This window comes from Notothenia rossii (genome assembly GCF_949606895.1).
Source record: "Notothenia rossii genome assembly, chromosome: 9".
NCBI classification, from domain to species: Eukaryota; Metazoa; Chordata; class Actinopteri; order Perciformes; family Nototheniidae; genus Notothenia; species Notothenia rossii.
Window position 1 is genome coordinate 40,772,331 of NC_136907.1, and position 20,102 is coordinate 40,792,432.

At 42.2% G+C, this 20,102-nt stretch overlaps 1 protein-coding gene across 1 annotated transcript in view; it reads left to right on the forward strand.

The window, feature by feature from the left end:
- Positions 1 to 19,179: 19,179 nt before the first annotated feature.
- LOC307019871 (uncharacterized protein) overlaps positions 19,180 to 20,102 on the forward strand; it is a gene marked incomplete at both ends in the record, with an annotated part of 11,637 nt that continues 10,714 nt past the window's right edge. The window contains 2 exons of the mRNA XM_079650971.1: positions 19,180 to 19,279; positions 19,422 to 19,654. Of these exons, the coding sequence (XP_079507097.1) occupies positions 19,180 to 19,279; positions 19,422 to 19,654 (333 nt within the window). The remainder of the gene's footprint in view (positions 19,280 to 19,421; positions 19,655 to 20,102) is intronic.

Genomic DNA, 20,102 nt, shown 5'->3' on the forward strand with positions numbered 1-20,102 from the left:
TTTGTCATGGTATTATGCATCATCGTTGCTGCGAAAAACAATACCCCTGGTGTCGCTAATGCGTCTCAATAACTCTAGGATTAGAGGATTGGTTGACACTGCTGAACTAACATATGATAAAATAATCTGTCTCCAAACTGGAGGGAAAATATGAACTATTCTCACAGAGAGTGACCTGCATGAAGGGCTGGTGCCCCTCACTCAAATGAGATATTGCCTTACGCACTACACTATAAATCAGTAAAGTTACTCAAGAATAAATAAATAAAGACTGATTCTTGAAACTGTTGTAAAAACCCTACAACTTCTTCATCCAAGCTCTTAATCAGTGTTATGTTATTTAATCTGCAGCTCACGCCTTAAAAGAGACACTTCAGACCGATTATAAAATGGTGTTTATGAGAAAAATGTAATCTGACTCCATAAATCACATAATTGTTTGATTAAAAACTGCAGTTCTGGCTAAGAATAAATGAAGTTCCCCTTTAAACACAGCCCCGGTCTTCTGACGGGGTCTATCTATGTACTGGCTGGAAAATGTTGGGCCAGTCTCTGTCGCTCCGTCACATCTTGACCTCACTAGTTGTGTGGACACAATCGTTTTCTGTGTGGGGGAACAACATCACTTGTAATCTGTATCCTTCTCATAATTACAAAAATAGTCTGCTAAATGTTCTACTCTGCTACTTCTAATTGGTGGATGCTCTGTGTAAATGCAAATTCAAAGCAAAAGGAGCAAATTGAATTTGCATTTCACGAAATGGCGATTGCCCTGTCTTTGTTTTTCCACATGTGGGGTGTAAACAAGATGGCACCCGATTATTTCGCACTCTGACCTGTAGACAAAGAGATTTCTCCATGCGGCTCTCAGGTGGGAGTTTAAACAATGGCGAGGTGATCTTTAAACGAACCGTAACAAAGTAAACCACTGGTGTGGTATTATAAACCCTGAAATCCAAGCCAAAACAACACTTAGTTTAAAATAACAACATTTCTATCTAGTTTACTATGAAAAAAATGGGCTTTATCTTATTGATATCATCACTTAAAGTTAGGAACCCTTACGCACTAGCTATAAACCTGTTCACATAATATTTGACTTTATAGTCGACTATGGGCTTTATCTTATTAATATCATCACTTAAAGTTAGGAACCCTTACGCACTAGCTATAAACCTGTTCACATAATATTTGACTTTATAGTCGACTATGGGCTTTATCTTATTAATATCATCACTTAAAGTTAGGAACCCTTACGCACAAGCTATAAACCTGTTCACGTAATATTTGACTTTATAGTCGACTATGGTTAACTGTTGCTATTTGGACACGCCAAACCGGGACCAATATGGAGACCTATCAGCCACTGATAATAGACCGTCGTCTTATTACTGCACTGCTGTTGTAATTCCGATTACCGTAACCCACCTGCAATATCTTGTTTAAAAACAGAACAGTTTTAACCACTGATAAAGGCTTAGACCTTAACCAAGCCTTTTCTTGAAAAGGACTTTCTTTAAAGCACTGACTTCGGTCTTAACCCTGAGTTGATTCACTATGCCCCGCTGGTTTTCACTTACTCGGCCCTTAACCGATTCGCTATGTCTCCAGATCTTAACAAAAATCGTCAAATGGGCGTCATAGACTAACTAACTACGAGCGTAACAAGAGACACCTATGTGAAAGCAGCAAGGCACCTATCCGAAGTACAATGTCCACACACATTTATATTTAAAACTCAACACCCACACGTGGTTAATAGCATGCAGGGTTAATGGAACAAAAGAAAGTGTGAACTCATCCTGCTTGTGACAAAACAACGCCTCGTGGTTTTAGAGTGATTATCTTATCAATTTGGGTTGTTTTAACATTAAAATGCACAGCTATTTTCAGGATCCGCCGGCTGCCGTCAAACACACAAATCTAACATTACCTAGTTTAACTAGTGAAGAATATTTGTCATAACAGGCATCTTCGTACCGATTGATTTGAGCTCTTGTGTGTCGAATGGCTGCAAGCGTCTCCAGGAAACAGCCGGTTGGTTTTCTCTCCTCGGTCAGCGAGATCACGTCAGGGAACTCACCAGATTGTTATCTGTGTTCGTTATTCTCCCGACCAGGAGAGAAGCTTTAAAAGGAGACTAAATGGAGTCTCTGTGAAAGTTCAATTGGGTACTTTAATTAAGTCAGACAAACAGCTGTGATCCACTCCTCGTTAGGGAAGAGAAGTGACCCGATCCCTCGTCCGGTGCTGTTATATATCCTCTGCTGGCTCCTCCCCACCAGCCGGCTCGCCTCGTCTCTAATGTCCGTTGTTGCATTTAAACAGAGGATTGGTTCTTTTCACATTCAATATACTTAACACGCCTATTCTCCTCATATTCTCTTTCATCACTTTTCATGTAACACATTCTAAACGCTGTAATCAATACTCTAAAAAATACTTCTCGGCTGGTTTGGTTTCCGGTCATTCCGGATGTTGTCACATGCTACTCTCGTCTGTAAACAATAATGTATTCAAATAAACTGTAACTTCATGTAATATTCAACATGGTAGTACCTCGACATCTATAGTTGTAATGTTAAATCAGTAGGCTTCGGTTTGCACCACTCCATATCATTTCGCTACTAAATTCACCTCTCTAGGAAATTGTAAATTTACCACATGCTAACTGCCAACTGGAGATGAAAGAGTTTCAGAATAAAGCTTAACAGCTGGTTGTGCACAAGAATTTCTGGTTTTTCAGTGTAAAACTGCATTAAAACTGACGGCATGTTTAAAGTACATTTCCCCATTAAAACATTGATTTTAATTTCTAACACACCTCATCAGTATTCAACTGCCTACTGTAACTCCCTCATGTCATTTTTTAATGACAAAGTAGAAAATATTCACCAGTAACTAATTCCTAACACCACCTGCAGTATACCTCTCCCAGTTTTCACCGACCCTGTCTCTCATTCTCTTTCAAGTTTCACACTTCCCTCTGCTGTTGCAATATCTGACCTCATCTGTAAATACAAGCCATCTACCTGTCAGTTAGACCAGACCCTCTTCCTACCCCCCTGGTAAAAGCATGTCTACCTTCATTGTCCTCCCTTATAACTGTCATCATACACTCCTCCCTCAACTCTGGTCTTGTTCCCTCACTTTTCAAATCAGCCGCCATCCTGCCTGTAAGGGAAACTTCCGCAGCAATGGAGAGTCAGGACTCAGAGAGACACGAGGAGAGTTGGAGCTTTGATGTCAAACACTGATGTTTATTACAAGTCTTGGCCGGAGGATTCATATCACAAGTCACAGCAGCAAGAGGTTCTGACTGCCCGGGTGGGTTGCCACATCAATTCTGACCAGCCTCTCTCTCGATAGACCATTTAACTAGTTTACAGAGAGTTAATCCACATATTGGGGGATGGTGCGTAAACACCTGGGAACACTGGAGATATCCCCAACATCTCGAGATACTGAATCACTTGCCTGTGGTGCTTAGAAGCCAGTGTTCTCACAGTCATAAAACCCTCTGTGACCGATAATATCAACAATAGCTGAACCCTCCCATTCCTTAAGACAGATAACAGACTCAGGGTTGGTCGTAAACGTCAACACACAGAAAAGGTTAAATATCTTAGGAGTAAGGAATAATTATTCCCTAACAGTCCTCTCTTTTTATCATTTATGAGAACCTTAAAACATTAGTCTAATAATAATTTGGTCAATACTTAAATCAATAGATTTGAGTGTGGTCTCACCGTACATGAATTACATCACAAATAGAATAAGATTGAAACATTCAATCACAATGATTGATACAGACAATCATATTAGAAAAATCATCTCTCATCAATGTTTGGATCATCTTTTGTCAAAAGCACAATAATGAACACACATAAAACACAGATGCATAATAGCAAAAACATCTATTTCAAAATAATATGTTTTAACATTTAACCATTAGTTAATCCCACTTATCAAACTATAAAATCAACACCAGCTTGCAGTTTAAAGATTGACTTCAAGGCAATCACTAGTCAAAAGCATTTAAAACTCAGGATCACAAGAGATCCAGCTAAGGTATAAAATTCACAGTTGTGATTTGATCAATCTGTAATCTGCAAAATTGCAGTGTCTTCAATTTTAGGATTACTTTACGTTTACTTCATTACATATTCAATCAAAAGACTATGGCATGATAACATAATTACATTACTTCAAATATCAATCATTATGTCATTTCAAAATCTGAAGGGAAAATTAAATAATTCTCATAGGGTTTAACAATCTGAAAAGGCAAAGTCAGGCAAATATTCAAAGACTTTTGTAAAAACCTGAAAAGGAAGGATTAAACATTCTTAAAACTTGAAACATCATTTTAGGTCTTGAAGGATTATTTGAATTATTTGAAGTATTAAAGTAAGGTGTTATGGCAGGAAAGTTAAATCTAGTATATTCATTTTAAAGTCACCTTATATATATTCATGTGTGTTAAATTTGAAGGGACAAAGTATATTTTCCCTCCCCAATATATTGAGGTGAAGTCTTTGTGTTCAGAGAGGGACGTGAGCAGGGGACATCCTTATTTGGGGATAGCTCCAAAACTCTGTAATGTTTCCCTCATAAAAGAAGAGGGTGCGTTACACATGCTTAGGGCAAATGTGTGTGTTTTCATTGCAGTAAATATATGTGCTGCGTGATTACTGTTCAACTATACCTCTGTTTTTATTCTTTCATGTGTGGGTACTAAATGGCTACAAACATTGTGGAGAAATTAGCTTAAACATGTTTTATTACTCTATATGAAATGGAAGCAGCTTTTATGACAGGGACGAGAGAGCTGGGGGAGGGGACATTCTTCTTAAGATTTTCAGCATGTCAATTATCAGGGAAATCTACTTGTTTTAAATAGATGTGTGTGGTTGATTACTTTGTGTTAATAATAACAGTATGTGTAAAGGAAGCTGGAAATATGCAATGTGAAACCTTTTATTTGAAGTAAGGATGTGAACAATAGCTCAAATGACTGGAAAGGCTGCAGGACAAATGAGTGTGTTCTCTATATTGGGCCTGTGTGAAGTTTGACTATTTGAAAGCATCTCTAATACTGCTTAAGAGCATAGGTAATGTGTTCCTCGTTATTATTGATATAAAAGTAATTTACATGTATTTCGTATATTTAGCCAACTATAACAACTATATCTTAAAACATACTTTTAACTTGTGTGTGGTAACCTGAGGGGGGGAAGATGGACACAGGGACAAAGGGCCATAAAGGGGATGTGTGTGTGCTGGCTGCAAGATGTGAAATAAGATAAGGAAACTTGTTGTTTAGAGCAGGTTCGTTCCAGACACCAAAAGGTATCTGGTTTTTGTCAAACTGAAAGAGACTTTTTGTTTCCGGGTTTCTTCTGCTGTGTCGCACTGATTGGGTGCGACAGGCCATGTGTTGGTCTCTCCCAATAAGATGACCTCTGGGGGAAAGCACGCACACACCTCCTCCTGTGTTTTTAGTATGAAAGCCTGTGTTTTCCTTTGGTTCAATCTCTTTTTCTTCAGGCTGACCAGAGAGTAAGACAGGAGAAAGAGCAGGAAGTACTTCCTTTGTATTTGTATTGTTACTTTGTATCATTAAAACAAGATTATTGTTTAACTTGCATTCTGGTGTTTCTTAATCCCTTCCTTTTTACGAATTTACCCAGCTTACCAAACGACACGCGGAGACGAGGTTGGTTTTAAACACCCACCTAATCTCCAACAGTCTGTCTGTGCATGTAATACATTGAAGAGTAGTGTTGTTAAGCCTGATTGCTGGACAATTAAGGATATTAACATTATCTGTTATAATATTAGAAATATCTTATTATTCAATACCTTATTATCTGAAAATATCAATTAATTTATTTTGTTTAGTTTGAAAGTGTAATCTGATCTGACAAAATATATTTATCACCACTATTTAACACATGTCTGTTCATTGGAAATATAAAAACAATCATTAATTGTACATCTGTAAACATCTGGTCATTCAATTAAAATGTTATCTTTGTACGAGAGCTGGAAGAACATGTCCTCCTGACTCGTTCTCCTCCTCTCTTTATGACACAGACTGTCTGGTGTGTAAAGGCATCCTGATACTGTAGATTAGCACTGAGGTGCTGATTGGCTCAAACTCTTCTTCATCAGAGCGCCATATTTCAACCCCCCCCCCCCCCCCCCCCCAATTGCTCTGCTTTTGTGTGGCTCATTCAGTGAGCACTGTAGTTGATCCCCCAGTGAAATGGAGGCTCATCTGCCTGCATTCCTTCTGCTATCTGCTTGCGAGCAGTGCAACTGCGTATTCCAAGTGGCGCATCCAGGTGTCCCCCCTGTGATGGGAGAGGTTAGGAAGACATCCGCTCCTCCAAGAAACATGGAACCTTGTATTAAAGAAGCCTCTGAAGCCCTCACTCGTCCTGCAGGGTTGTCTGCTAGAGCCCACAGAGCAGAAAGATGAAGAGAAGAACCCCCTCTCAGCAGAAAGATGAAGAGAAGAACCCCCTCTCAGCAGAAAGTTGAAGTGAAGCATCCCATCTCATCAGAAAGATGAAGAGTAGAATCCTCTCATCTCGAACGACCTCGTGCTTCCTTGCCCGTGGCTGGGGGTGCTCTCTGCAGCCGGAGAGTGTGACCCTCTCTCTCTGACCCTTGGCCTTGAGAGCTGTCCTAGTTATTGGGTTAACACTTGATAGGGATGTTTTCCTGAGTGAAGACAACTCAAAGTAATGGATTAGCACATTATCGTTTAATTACAAAAATAGGATAGGCCCTTCCGAATTATTTGGGAGCCTTCCTGACACATGCACATGCATAAATGTAAGGTTTGTGTTAGTCATTTAACATGCAATAATCATATACTCATCAGTCCAAAGCAGAGAAATGTTATTTTAAGTTAAAGGTGAACTAGTCCCTGTGGATATAACCCCTTCTCAATCATCCTAAATGTTATATTAATTCACCATTTACCTTTTGATTAAAGATTAGTTTATCAGAAATATGTTTTCTCTTCCATAAAACATAGGTTTGAAAAATAAATTACCCAATATAAAAGCAATTACTCAATATAATTGACTCTGCCCTCCCTTTTCTTACATATGTCACATATGAAATAATAACTCAGGAGTCCATTTAAGCATGGTATAGTTTATAATCTATTAATGGAGAAGACTCAGTATCACCTGTGTGCAGCTTACAAAAAACAATTGTGAGAAACCACACATGCAGGAAATGTATACATTTTTTGAAGAACAAAGCATATCTGATTTGGGAGGAAAAAAATGCATCCCCTCAACATCTGAGTTACTACTGATGGCATAGCATGAATGATAGTGGGTGTCTGAGGGTGTCATTACTGAGAAATGTCAAAGAAATTCAAAACCTTACATTTAAAAAACAGGTTTGCATTCCTCCACTTAAGGCAACGTTATCATTGGAAACAATAAAAGCTAATTGTTTTGACGTATAAATTGAATTGCTAGAGCAGAACAGAATGGTTGTATTGTAGCCTGATTTTCGTGCAGCCTTTAATTTGACTAGGTGGAAACATGGTCCATATAATGTGAATACATGTAGAACAAGACATTAAGAGGCCCCTGACATTAGGCTTATTTTCAAAATAGTAGGCGCTTTTAACAGCTCGCCAACTTGCAGGAATCCTCTGCATAGCAGTATGAATAGCCTTAAAAAAACAACCCACCCTGTGGTAACGAGAGTCATGTATCCGAACCAAATGCCCTAAGTGAAGCCGTTAGTCTCATCTGACTGACCCAAGCGTTGGTGCTGGTGTGACAGGGAGGCTTCCAAGTGTTCAAAGCAGAAGCCAAGCTTTCAGTTCATGGCTCGGTGGGGGGGGAGCAGACCCACGTGAGACAGTATCATGGCTGTAATGTTCAGTTTGAGGAGTGTCATTCTCTCTGGGAGCAGGAAATGGTGTCAATTCTCGGATCAGACCATTAATGTCATTTAGAGCAGCCATAGCATCTCTGTGACTGCACTCAGCCGGACTGTAGCAGGGCAGAACTGGGTGACTCTCATTGAAGCCGTCCAAGGCCATAGACAAACAACAAAAGGGGCCCTTCACTTCCTCCTCCAGCACCTGGATACATACAGGTGCTGGAGGGGGAAGTGAAGGGCCCTGTTGACAGCATCATCTACCGACCTGTTGGCTCCGTAGGCAAAATGCAGGGGGTCCAGTAGGGGGTCTGTGATGGATTTGATGTGGGACAGGACAAGGCGCTCAAAGGACTTCATAACCAGAGATGGTCAGGGTGACGGGTCTGTAGTCGTTTAATCCTGTGAACCTTGGTTATTGCAGTATTTGGCTTCTTACACTTGACTAGGTGAAGTCGTTAAATTATCTTTGCACAGTATGCATCTACTGCGTTATCACAAACAGAGATGAAACTCACTGAGTCTGAAAACCATGACGAGTCCGACTGACGGGTTTGCTGTTACGCGCTGTGTGGAGTAATCCACTCATTCAGTCCCCTCACTGAATCTGTGTCTGCTTTTGACTCGTGCATAATGAGCCTGGATCCTCACCAGTCCTGTGTTGCCCCCAGCAAGCACAGACGATGAAAAGGAGCCAGACATGTCCAAGAGATAACACTTTATGAATGGGCCTGGTGTTGACCAAGACACCGCCATTCATATGTCCTCCACACTCACGCTGTTAAATAAGGCTGTTGACACAGCCACAGCCTGTGTAGAGTGTGCACGGACCCCTGTGGGGAAGGCTCTCCCCGCCTATCCGTAGGCATGTGCAATGCACTCGCAGAGCCAGCCTGCCAGGCGTTTCTTGAACAGGGATTTCCCGGTCACCCCGCCCCCGAAGCACACAAACAGCTGTTCAGTGCGTCTAAGGGCAGCCGTGCACTCTAAATAACATGCTAGCGCACGTGGGGGAGAGGAGAGGAGGAGGTGCAATTTAGCCTACCTGGCCCCACTATAGGGTGGAAGATTAAAGCCCCCCAACTGAATAATCCTTGACCTGAACGCACTCCTCAGGCTCTTGGGCACAAAGGAGGGGTTCGGTCTGAGTGTCGGCCCGCTCCGGTTACCCCGGATCAACAAGCAACTTGGGTTAACTCGGACACTCTCTTGGCTGACATTAAGGCAAGTAGCAATGCTGTCTTCCACGACAGTGATTTCAGGGAGGAGAGCTCCAGAGGCTCAAATGGTTCTGTGAACAAAGCCTCGAGCGCCAGAGGCAGGTCCCACTGCCGGGCGGAGACGTGCACTACTGGGCGCAGCCTCCTGACCCCCCGTAAAAACCGCAACATTCGTGGCTGACTAAAGGCTGACCTGCCGCCAAATCCCTCATGGTAGGACGAGATGGCTGCTGCATACACTTTCACTGTGGAATGAGCAAGCCCTCTGTCCACCAGTAACTGTAAGTAACACAAAATAGAGCGCAACTCACAAGATAGGGGCTCTATTTTCCGCTCCTCACACCATCGCTGGAATCTCAGCCACTTCGGCCTGTAACAGGCTGTGGTGGATCCCGCTCTAGCTGCCTGGATAGACTGAATAACACTGTCAGACAATCCACCCTGCCTCGGCCTGTCCCTCTCATGAGCCAAGCCTGGAGAGGTTGGCCGAGAGTGGTAACGCCCCGCTTGCACCTGCCTCTTGAGACATCGCCCCCCAGAACTGGGGAAGCGCCCAGGGCTGGCCCACCTTCATCTGTGTCATCTCTGAGTACCACGGCGCGATCCGGCGCGATCCGGCGCGATCCGGCGCGATCCGGCGTTACTAGGATGACTGATAGACGTTCTCGCCTCACTCTCCCCAGGAGAGGGAGAATGAGATGCAGCGGTGGAAAGGCGTGGCGCAGCTTTCTTGGCCATGGCTCGTGTGCAAACGCGTCCACCCCCAAGGGCGGATCGTCGCTCAGAGCCTAGGAGAACCACAGGGCACAGTGGCTGTTGCGCCAGCTGGTCCAGGTCCACTTCCGCTCTCCCGAAATGGGCCCAGATCTGCTTCACCACCTCTGGGTGAAGCGCCCACTCGCCTGGCAGGGGACGCTTCATCCGGTTCTCCAGTCCTGGGATGTGGAGGGCTCTCAGAGATAACACCACCTCTGAAGCCCATAACCACAGTTTCTCCGCTGTGGTCAACAAAGCGGCGGACCGGACTCCGCTCTGCCTGTTGATATATGCCACTGTGGTGCTGTCGTCGCTCCTGACCATTACATGTCTCCCCCAAATTAAGGGTTTGAAATGCTGGAGGACCAACACTACTGCCCGTAGCTCTAGGACAGGGGTCTGCAACGTTTTTGACCAAAAGAGCCATTTTGCTCCTTTTGCCAACAAAAATTTATTGTCTGGAGCCGCAAAACATATTTCATAGTTTGATAGCTAATAAAGTTGTATTTATTGTTATATCAGACAGAAACTACAGTTTTTTTGCATTTATTAGCCTATTTATTACGTTATATAAAACTGTTAACCTCTAATAAGAAACAAAGAACTCCTATAAGGAGAATTCAAAATAATACAGAGGCCTACTTTAAAATAAATTAAACACAGCACTTGGGGAGTCCTCTGCACATTTGGAGGAAACCAATATATAATTAAAATGGGCCCACTTTGAAATAAATAAAACATATAGCTGCACCCTAAAAAGAGTTAACAGTGGGGTAGGTTAGAATGGAGAAACCAGCTCGGGTGCGCTAGAGTTTGAAAATACACAACCGGAAAAAATCTGCCTCTTCCTTCAGACTTTCTTACAGAGTCACGCGCACATGACCAATGAGGGCACGAGATAAGTTTGTGCACAGATAGAAGGCTGATAGGCAGGTAGGCCATCCAGTTATTTTTGCCGGGCCGGCTCAGATGATTGGTCGTGCTTTTTACAGCGCTACGGCTACCAGAGATTAATTTGTTTATGTATTTATTGTCAAAGCATTTAATATATTCATTGCTATCGGGACGTTAAGAGCATTCCATGGAATATAAAAAAAAGTGTTTTCTGAAATAAATTACATACCCCATTGAATTATGACTGAAGATCGTCAGCTGTTTTCCTCTCCCGTGTTGTTCCTCGATGCGTAAAGGCTGCAGCACCTTTGACAACTTCTCTCTACATATCAAACATACCGGTAAACCAGCATCGTTTGCTGTGAAAGCATATAACTCTGTCCACGCAGAATTAAATCCTGTGTTCCTCCGGTACTTTTATTTTCTTTGATTTATCCATAGTTCGCTCATCAAGCCGGGGGTCAGGTTATTCACCCGCAGGAAAAGGCGCTGGCGCTTGACCGTAGCAGGATGTGACGCATATTTTAGTTGACCTAATTAAAACCGTTTTGTTTTTTATTTATGTGTCACAGTATCACCTCAAAATACAAGATACGAAACATTTTCAACCATGCAACAACATTTAAATAGTTCTACAAATACCTTTATTTTCTAATTATTTTTGTCTAAGCTCAAGAGAGCCAGAGCAGAGGGCTTAAAGGGCCGCATGCGGCTCGAGGGCCGCGGGTTGCTGACCCCTGCCCTAGGAGGTTGCTGTGTCGTGTCTCTGTTAGAGACCAGCGCCCACCAATAGCTCTCTTCAGGCAGGTCCCTCCCCATCCTGTTCTCCGTGAACACTGTGATGTAGGAGGTCACCTGTCCCAGTGGAGACCCCCTCCGGAGGTGATCCGGGGACCCCAGAACCGGAGATTTCCCTCCACTGAGGGGGGGGGGGGGGGGCGGGGGGGAGATGGTCACCAGACGTCGTTTGTGCCTCTTGGGATCTACGCAGGCTGGAGAACCACCTCTGTAGGCGGCGCATATGCAGTAACCCGAGCGGGACCACAACGTGAGCAGCCGCCATGAGACCCAGAGTCTGCATAATAGTCAGTGCTGTCACTGTTGCCCCCTGTCGCAGCCTGCGAACCACCCGAAGCAGGGACGCGTGTCTGCTCTCTGACAGGATGGCGCGCAGCACGCCTGCATCGAACACCACTCCCAAATACAATGCCTGTTGGTGAGGTATGGGTAAACACGGGGGCTCCCAGGAGATCAACACTGTCCTTTTTGGAAAGTCCCATGGACATGACACGGCAGGCAGCGGCGGCGGCCACAACGTAGACCAAGCTACTAATTCGGCCTTGCGGCCAAATAATCGCTCTGATCTGGTGAGGTGGGGGCATCTCTAGCAATGAGCAAAATTGCCCAACACACCCGTGTTTATTTGCAGCCGCCCTGTAACGCGGCAGCGGGGCAGAGCACTTTTCAGCTCTCTGCCCAGCCTGCTGCCTGCTGGGAGCAGCTGCACTCCTCCGCCATGGTCATCACCTAGGGCAGGGGTCGGCAACCCGCGGCCCTCAAGCCGCATGCGGCCCTTTAAGCCCTCTGCTCTGGCTCCCTTGAGCTTAGACAAAAATAAGAAGGAAATAAAATAAAAATATTTGTAGGACTATTTATATTTTGTTGCATGGTTGAAAATGTTTCGTATCTTGTATTTTGAGGTGATACTGTAACACATAAATAAAAAACGAAACGGTTTTAATTAGGTCAACTAAAATATGCGTCACGTCCTGCTACGGCAAGCACCTTTTCTTGGAGGCGAATAACCTGACCCCCGGCTCGATGAGCGAACTATGGATAAATCAAAGAAAAGTATCGGAGGAACACAGGATTTAATTCTGCGTGGACAGAGTTCTACAGTATGCTTTCACAGCAAACGATGCTTTGATATGTAGAGAGAAGTTGTCAACGGTGCTGCAGCCTTTACGTATCGAGGAACAACAAGGGAGAGGAAGACAGCTGACAATCTTCATTCATAATTCAATGGGGTATTGTTGGGGCAGAATCTCTGCTCTGCGCCGTTCCTATATGAGCGGGTTCTCAAAAGAAGGAAAAATTCAAAGCAGCCAGGATAAGGGTTAAACAATAATCTGCTTTAATGGCAAAAACATACAAATACATCACCCAATCACCTAATCGAAGCACTCTGCAGAGTACTCCGGGCTCAGGTTCTACCACCGTGTGAGACACGTCTCAGGAACGGCCAGTCAGAAACAAGAGCCCCGATCTTCAAAATGATCACAACATTTATACACAGGTAGGGAGGAGTTTTGTCGCTTGCTCTTCCCTAGCTATTTGTTCTTGGCGAGTTCACTTCTGAGCGAGCTAGCCAGTGAGTTGGCAGTGTTCCATTGGTCGGTTTCCCTTCTGGGCGGGACCCCAGGTAGTAAGTCCGCAGTTGTTGATTCCATCTGTTGCTTCACAGCGTATGTGTGTGTGTGTGTGTGTGTGTGTGTGTGTGTGTGTGTGTGTGTGTGTGTGTGTGTGTGTGTGTGTGTGTGTGTGTGTGTGTGTGTGTGTGTGTGTGTGTGTGTGTGTGTGTGTGTGTGTGTGTGTGTGTGTGTGTGTGTGTGTGTGTGTGTGTGTCTCTGCCCTTAGGCAGATCCCCCAATCAATGATTCGTAGTCATGACAGAGGACTCTTTGACAGGACACATACTCATTCCCCCTAAACATCTTCAACACGCACAAACATCCTATCATGTATCTTTAACAGAAGTTAATTGTTCTTGTCGCTTAATGGCTTCTGTGAACTTCCTTTCACCTTGAAGTCAACTTACTAGGAATGAATACATTTTATTGATAAGCTCAAAAGGACCTTTATCTCGTTTACTGTTGGGTGACCCAAGTCTCAAGGCCTCTTTTGGGGTCTGTAGGAGATAAATCATTAATTCTACAAGACTTTAACTGCCTTATATCTGAACATGTATCTGGGAATTCCCCTGTTAATTGCAAGGACTATTGATAATTAACAGAAAGACCCTAGGGGCCTCTTCTTGGTATTTGCTAGGCAGAAGTCACTCAATGCAGAAATCACAAGTTTAACACACATTCTATATAAGGTGACATTAAAATGAATATACCAGATTGAACTTTCCTGCCATAACACGTTACTTTAATCTTTCAAATAATTCAAATAATACTTCAGTATGTAATTTATTTCAGAAAACACTTTTTGTTATATACCATGGAATGCTCTTAATGTCCCGATAGCAATGAATATATTAAATGCTTTGACAATAAATACATACAAAAAATAATCTCTGGAAGCCGTAGCGCTGTAAATAGCACGACCAATCATTTTGAGCGGCCCGGCTAAAATAACTCATGCGCGTTCGTGTGTGTTGGAGGAGGGGCTCTGTAAGAAAGTCTGAAGGAAGAGGCATATCTTTTCCGGTTGTGTATTTTCAAATTCTAGCACACTCGAGCTGGTTTCTCCATTCTTACCTACCCTACCTTTAACTCTTTTTAGGTTGCAGCTATATGTTTTATTTATTTCAAAGTGGGCCCATTTTAATTATATATTTTTTTCCTTCAAATGTGCAGAGGACTCCCCAAGTGCTGTGTTTAATTTATTTTAAAGTAGGCCTGTGTATTATTTTTAATTCTCCTTATAGGAGTTCTTTGTTTCTTATTAGAGGTTAACAGTTTTATATAATGTAATAAATAGCCTAATAAATGCAAAAAAACTGAGTTTTTGTCTGATATAACAATAAATACAACTTTATAAGCTATCAAGCTATGAAATATGTTTTGCGGCTCCAGACAAAAAAATGTTTTGGAAAAAGGAGCAAAATGGCTCTTTTGGTCAAAAAGGTTGCAGACCCCTGACCTAGGGGGAAGTACAGCTGCTGGGCGGTAGACCTCCGTTTGCCCGAAAACGGCAAACGGAGCAATCCGCCCCGCTGGAATGGCGAACGTCAATGGCGAACGTGAATGGCACCGCCTCGGCCATATCCTGGTCCCCCAACACTCGAAGCAGAGGTGGTGGAGATCGGCACCCGCTATTTAAGCCAGGGCACGAAGGACAGGCCTGGGTCTCTAGGAGTGGCGACTCCATGGAGGTATGATAACTCTTTCTTCTTCGTTTTACTTTCTCTGCTCAGATGTTGCTCGCTCGCTGAAGAGAAAAGGATGACTGGAACGGGAGGCGTGGCCATCTTATATACGGTGGGCTTGTGCACGCATTGAGGGGCCGGCTACGGTTATAGAAGTCTCAGTGGATGAATGCTTTCATGATATGATCAAAGGGTAGTACCCATAGAGTCCAGTAGAGGGCGGAGCCTGTGAGAGATATAGCAGGCATTTTGGAACATGAGAATTATACATGTAGAGAGAAAAAATAAGGAGAGAAGTAAGATGAAAGCTGAAAGGCCCCTGGCCACGTCAGTATTATGGTTATCCTGAAAGGGCCAGTGTTAACTAAGATGTGGGCACTGGCCACAATAAGCCTAAAATTAGAGATGAGAAACCAGTTTTCACTTGCAGGCCCAGGTTTTTGTCCAGCACAAAGAAAAGTGAAGATAGCTTTTTACCATGTATTTCCATACTGCAGCACACAGGCTGTTGCTTTGCATACAGTTAGAGAGCAGCTTCAGCGAGGGACAACGGATTACAGTCCACAGTCTCAGGAGGCATTTTAGGATATGCTAACAATACATATCCTATATTATCACACACTTTTAAGTTAAGTTATCTATTATTAAAAAGCACATTTAAACAATCCGTCTAAAGACATTTACACTGACATCGTGCATAATAATGAAGTAGTATTAGGGTATGAGATTATTATTCACCATATAACTTTATGTTTTTCAATCATGTTCATAGACATTTTAATATAAAATATTTTGTATTTGTAATGAACATTTTTATTACTAACGTTATGGTTAAGACACAGAGTAAATACCTACATTTCCTAGTTGTTGTTGCTCTTATGGGTCATTCTGTTTTAAGCCCAATCTGTCATCCTAGTGATCATTCGCAAAATGCTGTTTCTATAGATTCTACATTTGTCTGGGGCCATTAGTAGCTTGGGAGGCCGTTTAGAGAAATGTAACCCGAATAAGTTATTGTACTTGGCCCAAAACAACTTGAGAATAAAATGAGAATTGCCTGAGGAATGCAAAGTGTGTCCCTATGAGCATGGTCAAGTGGAGACAACATCCATAAATATAGTTTTAAAAAATGATGTACTTTTCCCAGTACATTGATCACACAGTCTTTGAAGATTTGGCAGCATTCACCAAAAACCAAACTAGTTTTTTAGTGATCAAATGTACAGTAATGTTCAGATAAATTACTTATTTATTGTTTAAATAAAGGTGAATGCATTCTTGTATCAATATCACTCTTTAAGCATAGTTTATCTGTTAATTATGGAGGTCTTTTCACAATACTGTAACAATTCAAATGAAATTGAAATGTAAAAAGTCTAAATTGCAAGATGTTTTTTTTAACCCTAAATAGGTAGGAAAAAAATACAAAGAAATTGGAAGACACTTGTTTTCCTCAGTTCCCAGGAGGATATAGGGGTTGCATTGTTTGGACCCTCACTGTAGCTTTCCAGTAGCTAGTTGACCGGGTTGTCCACCCAGGTTGTGATCCTTGAAGGTCCTTGATATCATTTCTGGTGGAAAACCTTTTACAACATTCCATGTCTGATTTCCCCAAAAATTGGGTTTTGCCCCATGGGTACTATACTCATTTTCTAATAATTCTTTCGCTATCCTAATCCTCCTCCCGTCCCATATAAACTCACTCACTATCCTATCTATTTATTTTACTACCCTATCCGGTACATCTAAAACTGTCATCAAATAAACTACTCTACTCATTATTAACCCATCCACTACTACTATCTTCCCCCTTAATTTAAATTTCTTAATTTTCAAAAATCTCAAAGTTTTAGCTACACTATTAATAATTTCCTCATACTGTCTGTCCCTACCTTTTATATGTTTTATCCTTAAATGTATCCCTAACACCCTGAAATAATCTTTCTTTTCTTTTAACCCTATATCTATTCCCCCTACCCTATCCTCACCTATATACAATATTTCAGACGTATCTGTATTCACCCTAGCTCAGGAGCTACATTTAAGACAAACTAAACTAACCCTTCCCCCTGCTACCTCATGGTGAAGATAGGATGAAGACTCAGACTCATGGTGAAGACATGATGAAGACTCAGGCTCATGATGAAGACATGATGAAGACCTGAGTCTTCCTGATGTCTTCATCATGAGCCTGAGTCTTCATCATGAGCATGAGTCTTCATCATGTCTTCATCATGAGCCTGAGTCTTCATCATGAGCCTGAGTCTTCATCATGTCTTCACCATGAGCCTGAGTCTTCACCATGAGCCTGAGTCTTCATCATGAGTCTGAGTCTTCATCGTGTCTTCATCATGAAGACTCAGGCTCATGATGAAGACATGAGGAAGACTCAGGCTCATGGGGAAGACATGATGAAGACTCAGGCTCATGATGAAGACATGAGGAAGACTCAGGCTCATGGTGAAGACATGATGAAGACATGATGAAGACTCAGGCTCATGGTGAAGACATGATGAAGACTCAGGCTCATGATGAAGACATGAGGAAGACTCAGGCTCATGGGGAAGACATGATGAAGACTCAGGCTCATGATGAAGACATGATGAAGACTCAGGCTCATGATGAAGACTCACGCTTATGATGAAGACTCAGGCTCATGATGAAGACTCAAGCTCATGAGGAAGACTCAGGCTCATGATGAAGCTCTGTCAGCCCAAACAGTCCCCAGTTTGATGGAAATGTTGTCGTCAGGTATGTCCTGGTGGAGTTATGTTTCCGTAGAGTACGTTAAACTTCCCTCCAGATTTTCCTGCTGAATCTTTGCTAACACCGTTAGCTTGTTCCTTTTATTAGCCAGTGATATTATGTTGCAGAAGATGAGACACCCTTTCCAGATTTGAGTGCTCAAAAATAATAACAACCGAGGAAAAAAATACAATTTCCCTTGTGTTATTAATAAAAACATGTTTTTCTTTCTTAAAAATGTATATTTTATAATAGCATTTGTAAGGAGTTGTGGTAAGCTCGTCAAAGTATGTGATAGGTGCATTCAGTAGAACAAAATCATATAAATGATTAGTAATTTTTTTTTCAATGTGGTCGAAGGTAATACTTATAATAAAAAAAAGATTATATGAAATAATCTCAAATTGTAATTGAATTGGTTCATGTACCATTGTAAACAAAGTTGTTGGAAAAATAAGGCTTGTCTGGATTGGAAAAATACTTTTATAGTTTTTTAAACATTAATTAGTTTTAAGCAAAGATGTGTTATGATTTAATATGTTTTGACACATATTAACATTTCATGGCTGGGCCTTTATAATTCATTTAGTTGCAGTGACAACTTTTCACACCTTATATGTATAGTTTGTACCATATGATCCTCCTGATGTTCTTGGAGTGTCCTCTATTGTTATTTGCATGATGGGGTTTAGTCTCGAGATGAATTTGTATTTGCCATGCAGAGTCCAGTGAAATTAGATGACGCTGTTCATTTAGTCATAATTAGAACATGTTCTGCAGTTTACTATTTCTTAAGTAACATCTTGCTAAACAAGCCTGAGATATGACAGTTTTTTATGTCTTAGTGTTCTTTTATAGCGGGGGCTGCTGCTTACCCCCAGAGTACCATCATGAATGTTCAATCATGTTATGAACACAGTCAACGGTCGGCAAGTTAGAGAATATGTGTTTGAATGGCCTTTGTGTGCATTGAGAAACTCTGTAATCCCACCAAACAATTGCAACTGGAGCTTAAAAAAGGGAGAGAAAGGGCTTATTTAACTAGCAGTTAAAGCTGTGGCTCCTCTGTACTTGTTCCTGTTACTCAGACCGTGCCCTTTGTCTGGGACCAGGGCTTGGTCCAGGTCAAGAATTTGCATTCCAAGGGCCACTTGAATGCGAAGCGCCCCGGATTCTCACTGCCTGACATGCAAAACCAGTGGGGGACAAGTTAAAGTGGTGCATGCTCACAGTCAACACAGGTGTACTCCAGTCAAAACAAAAAGCCTGCTACCTCCCTCCCCCACTCAACAGTGCTCCTAACCTTCACCACTCGTCTGATACGATGTTATGGAAATTAGCACTGTGATTTTGCTAGGATTCTGTACCTGCAGGATTTCAATTGATAAAGTTTGGATGTAAGGACTGGAGGTAAGTGGAGGTTGGTCCATAAATCTACAAGCAGTGCTGATGAAAGAATCAGAAGCTGAATCTAGATAAAAGAAACGGATCATCAGAAGTAAAAGAGAAATAGGACTAAGATAAGGGAGAAGAAAGAGAATTCAAAGGATGCCGAGGTCTTTCCTTGTAAAAAAGAAACGCGGGGCATTTGGAGCCTGGCAATGGAAAGAGCCAGAACAGCTTGAGTGGAAACAAGAGAATACAGTAGGTAAGAATTCAAAGTACCGTAAAATATAGTTTGTGCTCTAAGCAGTGACATGTACTGTATATATACACATTTTTCTGAAGTTAGTCCTTTGACCTTGTTAATGTACTTGTATAGCTAAAAAATGTTTGTATCCCTTTTAAAGTGAGTAAAATTGTTATGGAGCCGATATCGTGCAGTCCTGACACCCAACAGCATGCAGCTGTGCATCAGTCAGTAGCCCCCACAGGATATTGGACAGCAGCTGAAATGAGAGAGTCAGTACCTTTAGCAGGATCAGGAGCATCAGGGGCTGACAGCAGGCATGATTTGTCCACACTTATGTTACAAGGCTCCTTCTACCATCCCAGTACGCTGACACTGGTCAGCAGAGCAAAGGTAAGGTCAGAATTTTATTCTCAAGTAAAGTCTCACTCACATTACACAACAAGCTTTACTGGTCTTTCATATAAGAAGGGTGACCCTAATGTTGGCCCTTTTAACTGTGTACTGCCATGGATAACTTAGTTAATGGCTGCTGTGAATAGGTAAGCTGACAAACTGGAACGACACGATCAGGACTGACGAGAGGAAATTGACTGGAGTGGCAAACTTCTAGAGGAATCCATGGTGGCAGCAGTTTATTTAGTATGATATGTTATGGTACCATTTACAGATTCTGGTAAGATAAACTACCGAACATAAATCACAACAAGCAATCCATAGTATGTAAGAAGATGAACTTCTAATTTATCCCCAAGGGGAAATTCAGGTGTCCAGTCAGCTGTAATACACACATGCACCGCACAGGACCCACAGGACACATTAGGTCTGAATACATATACAA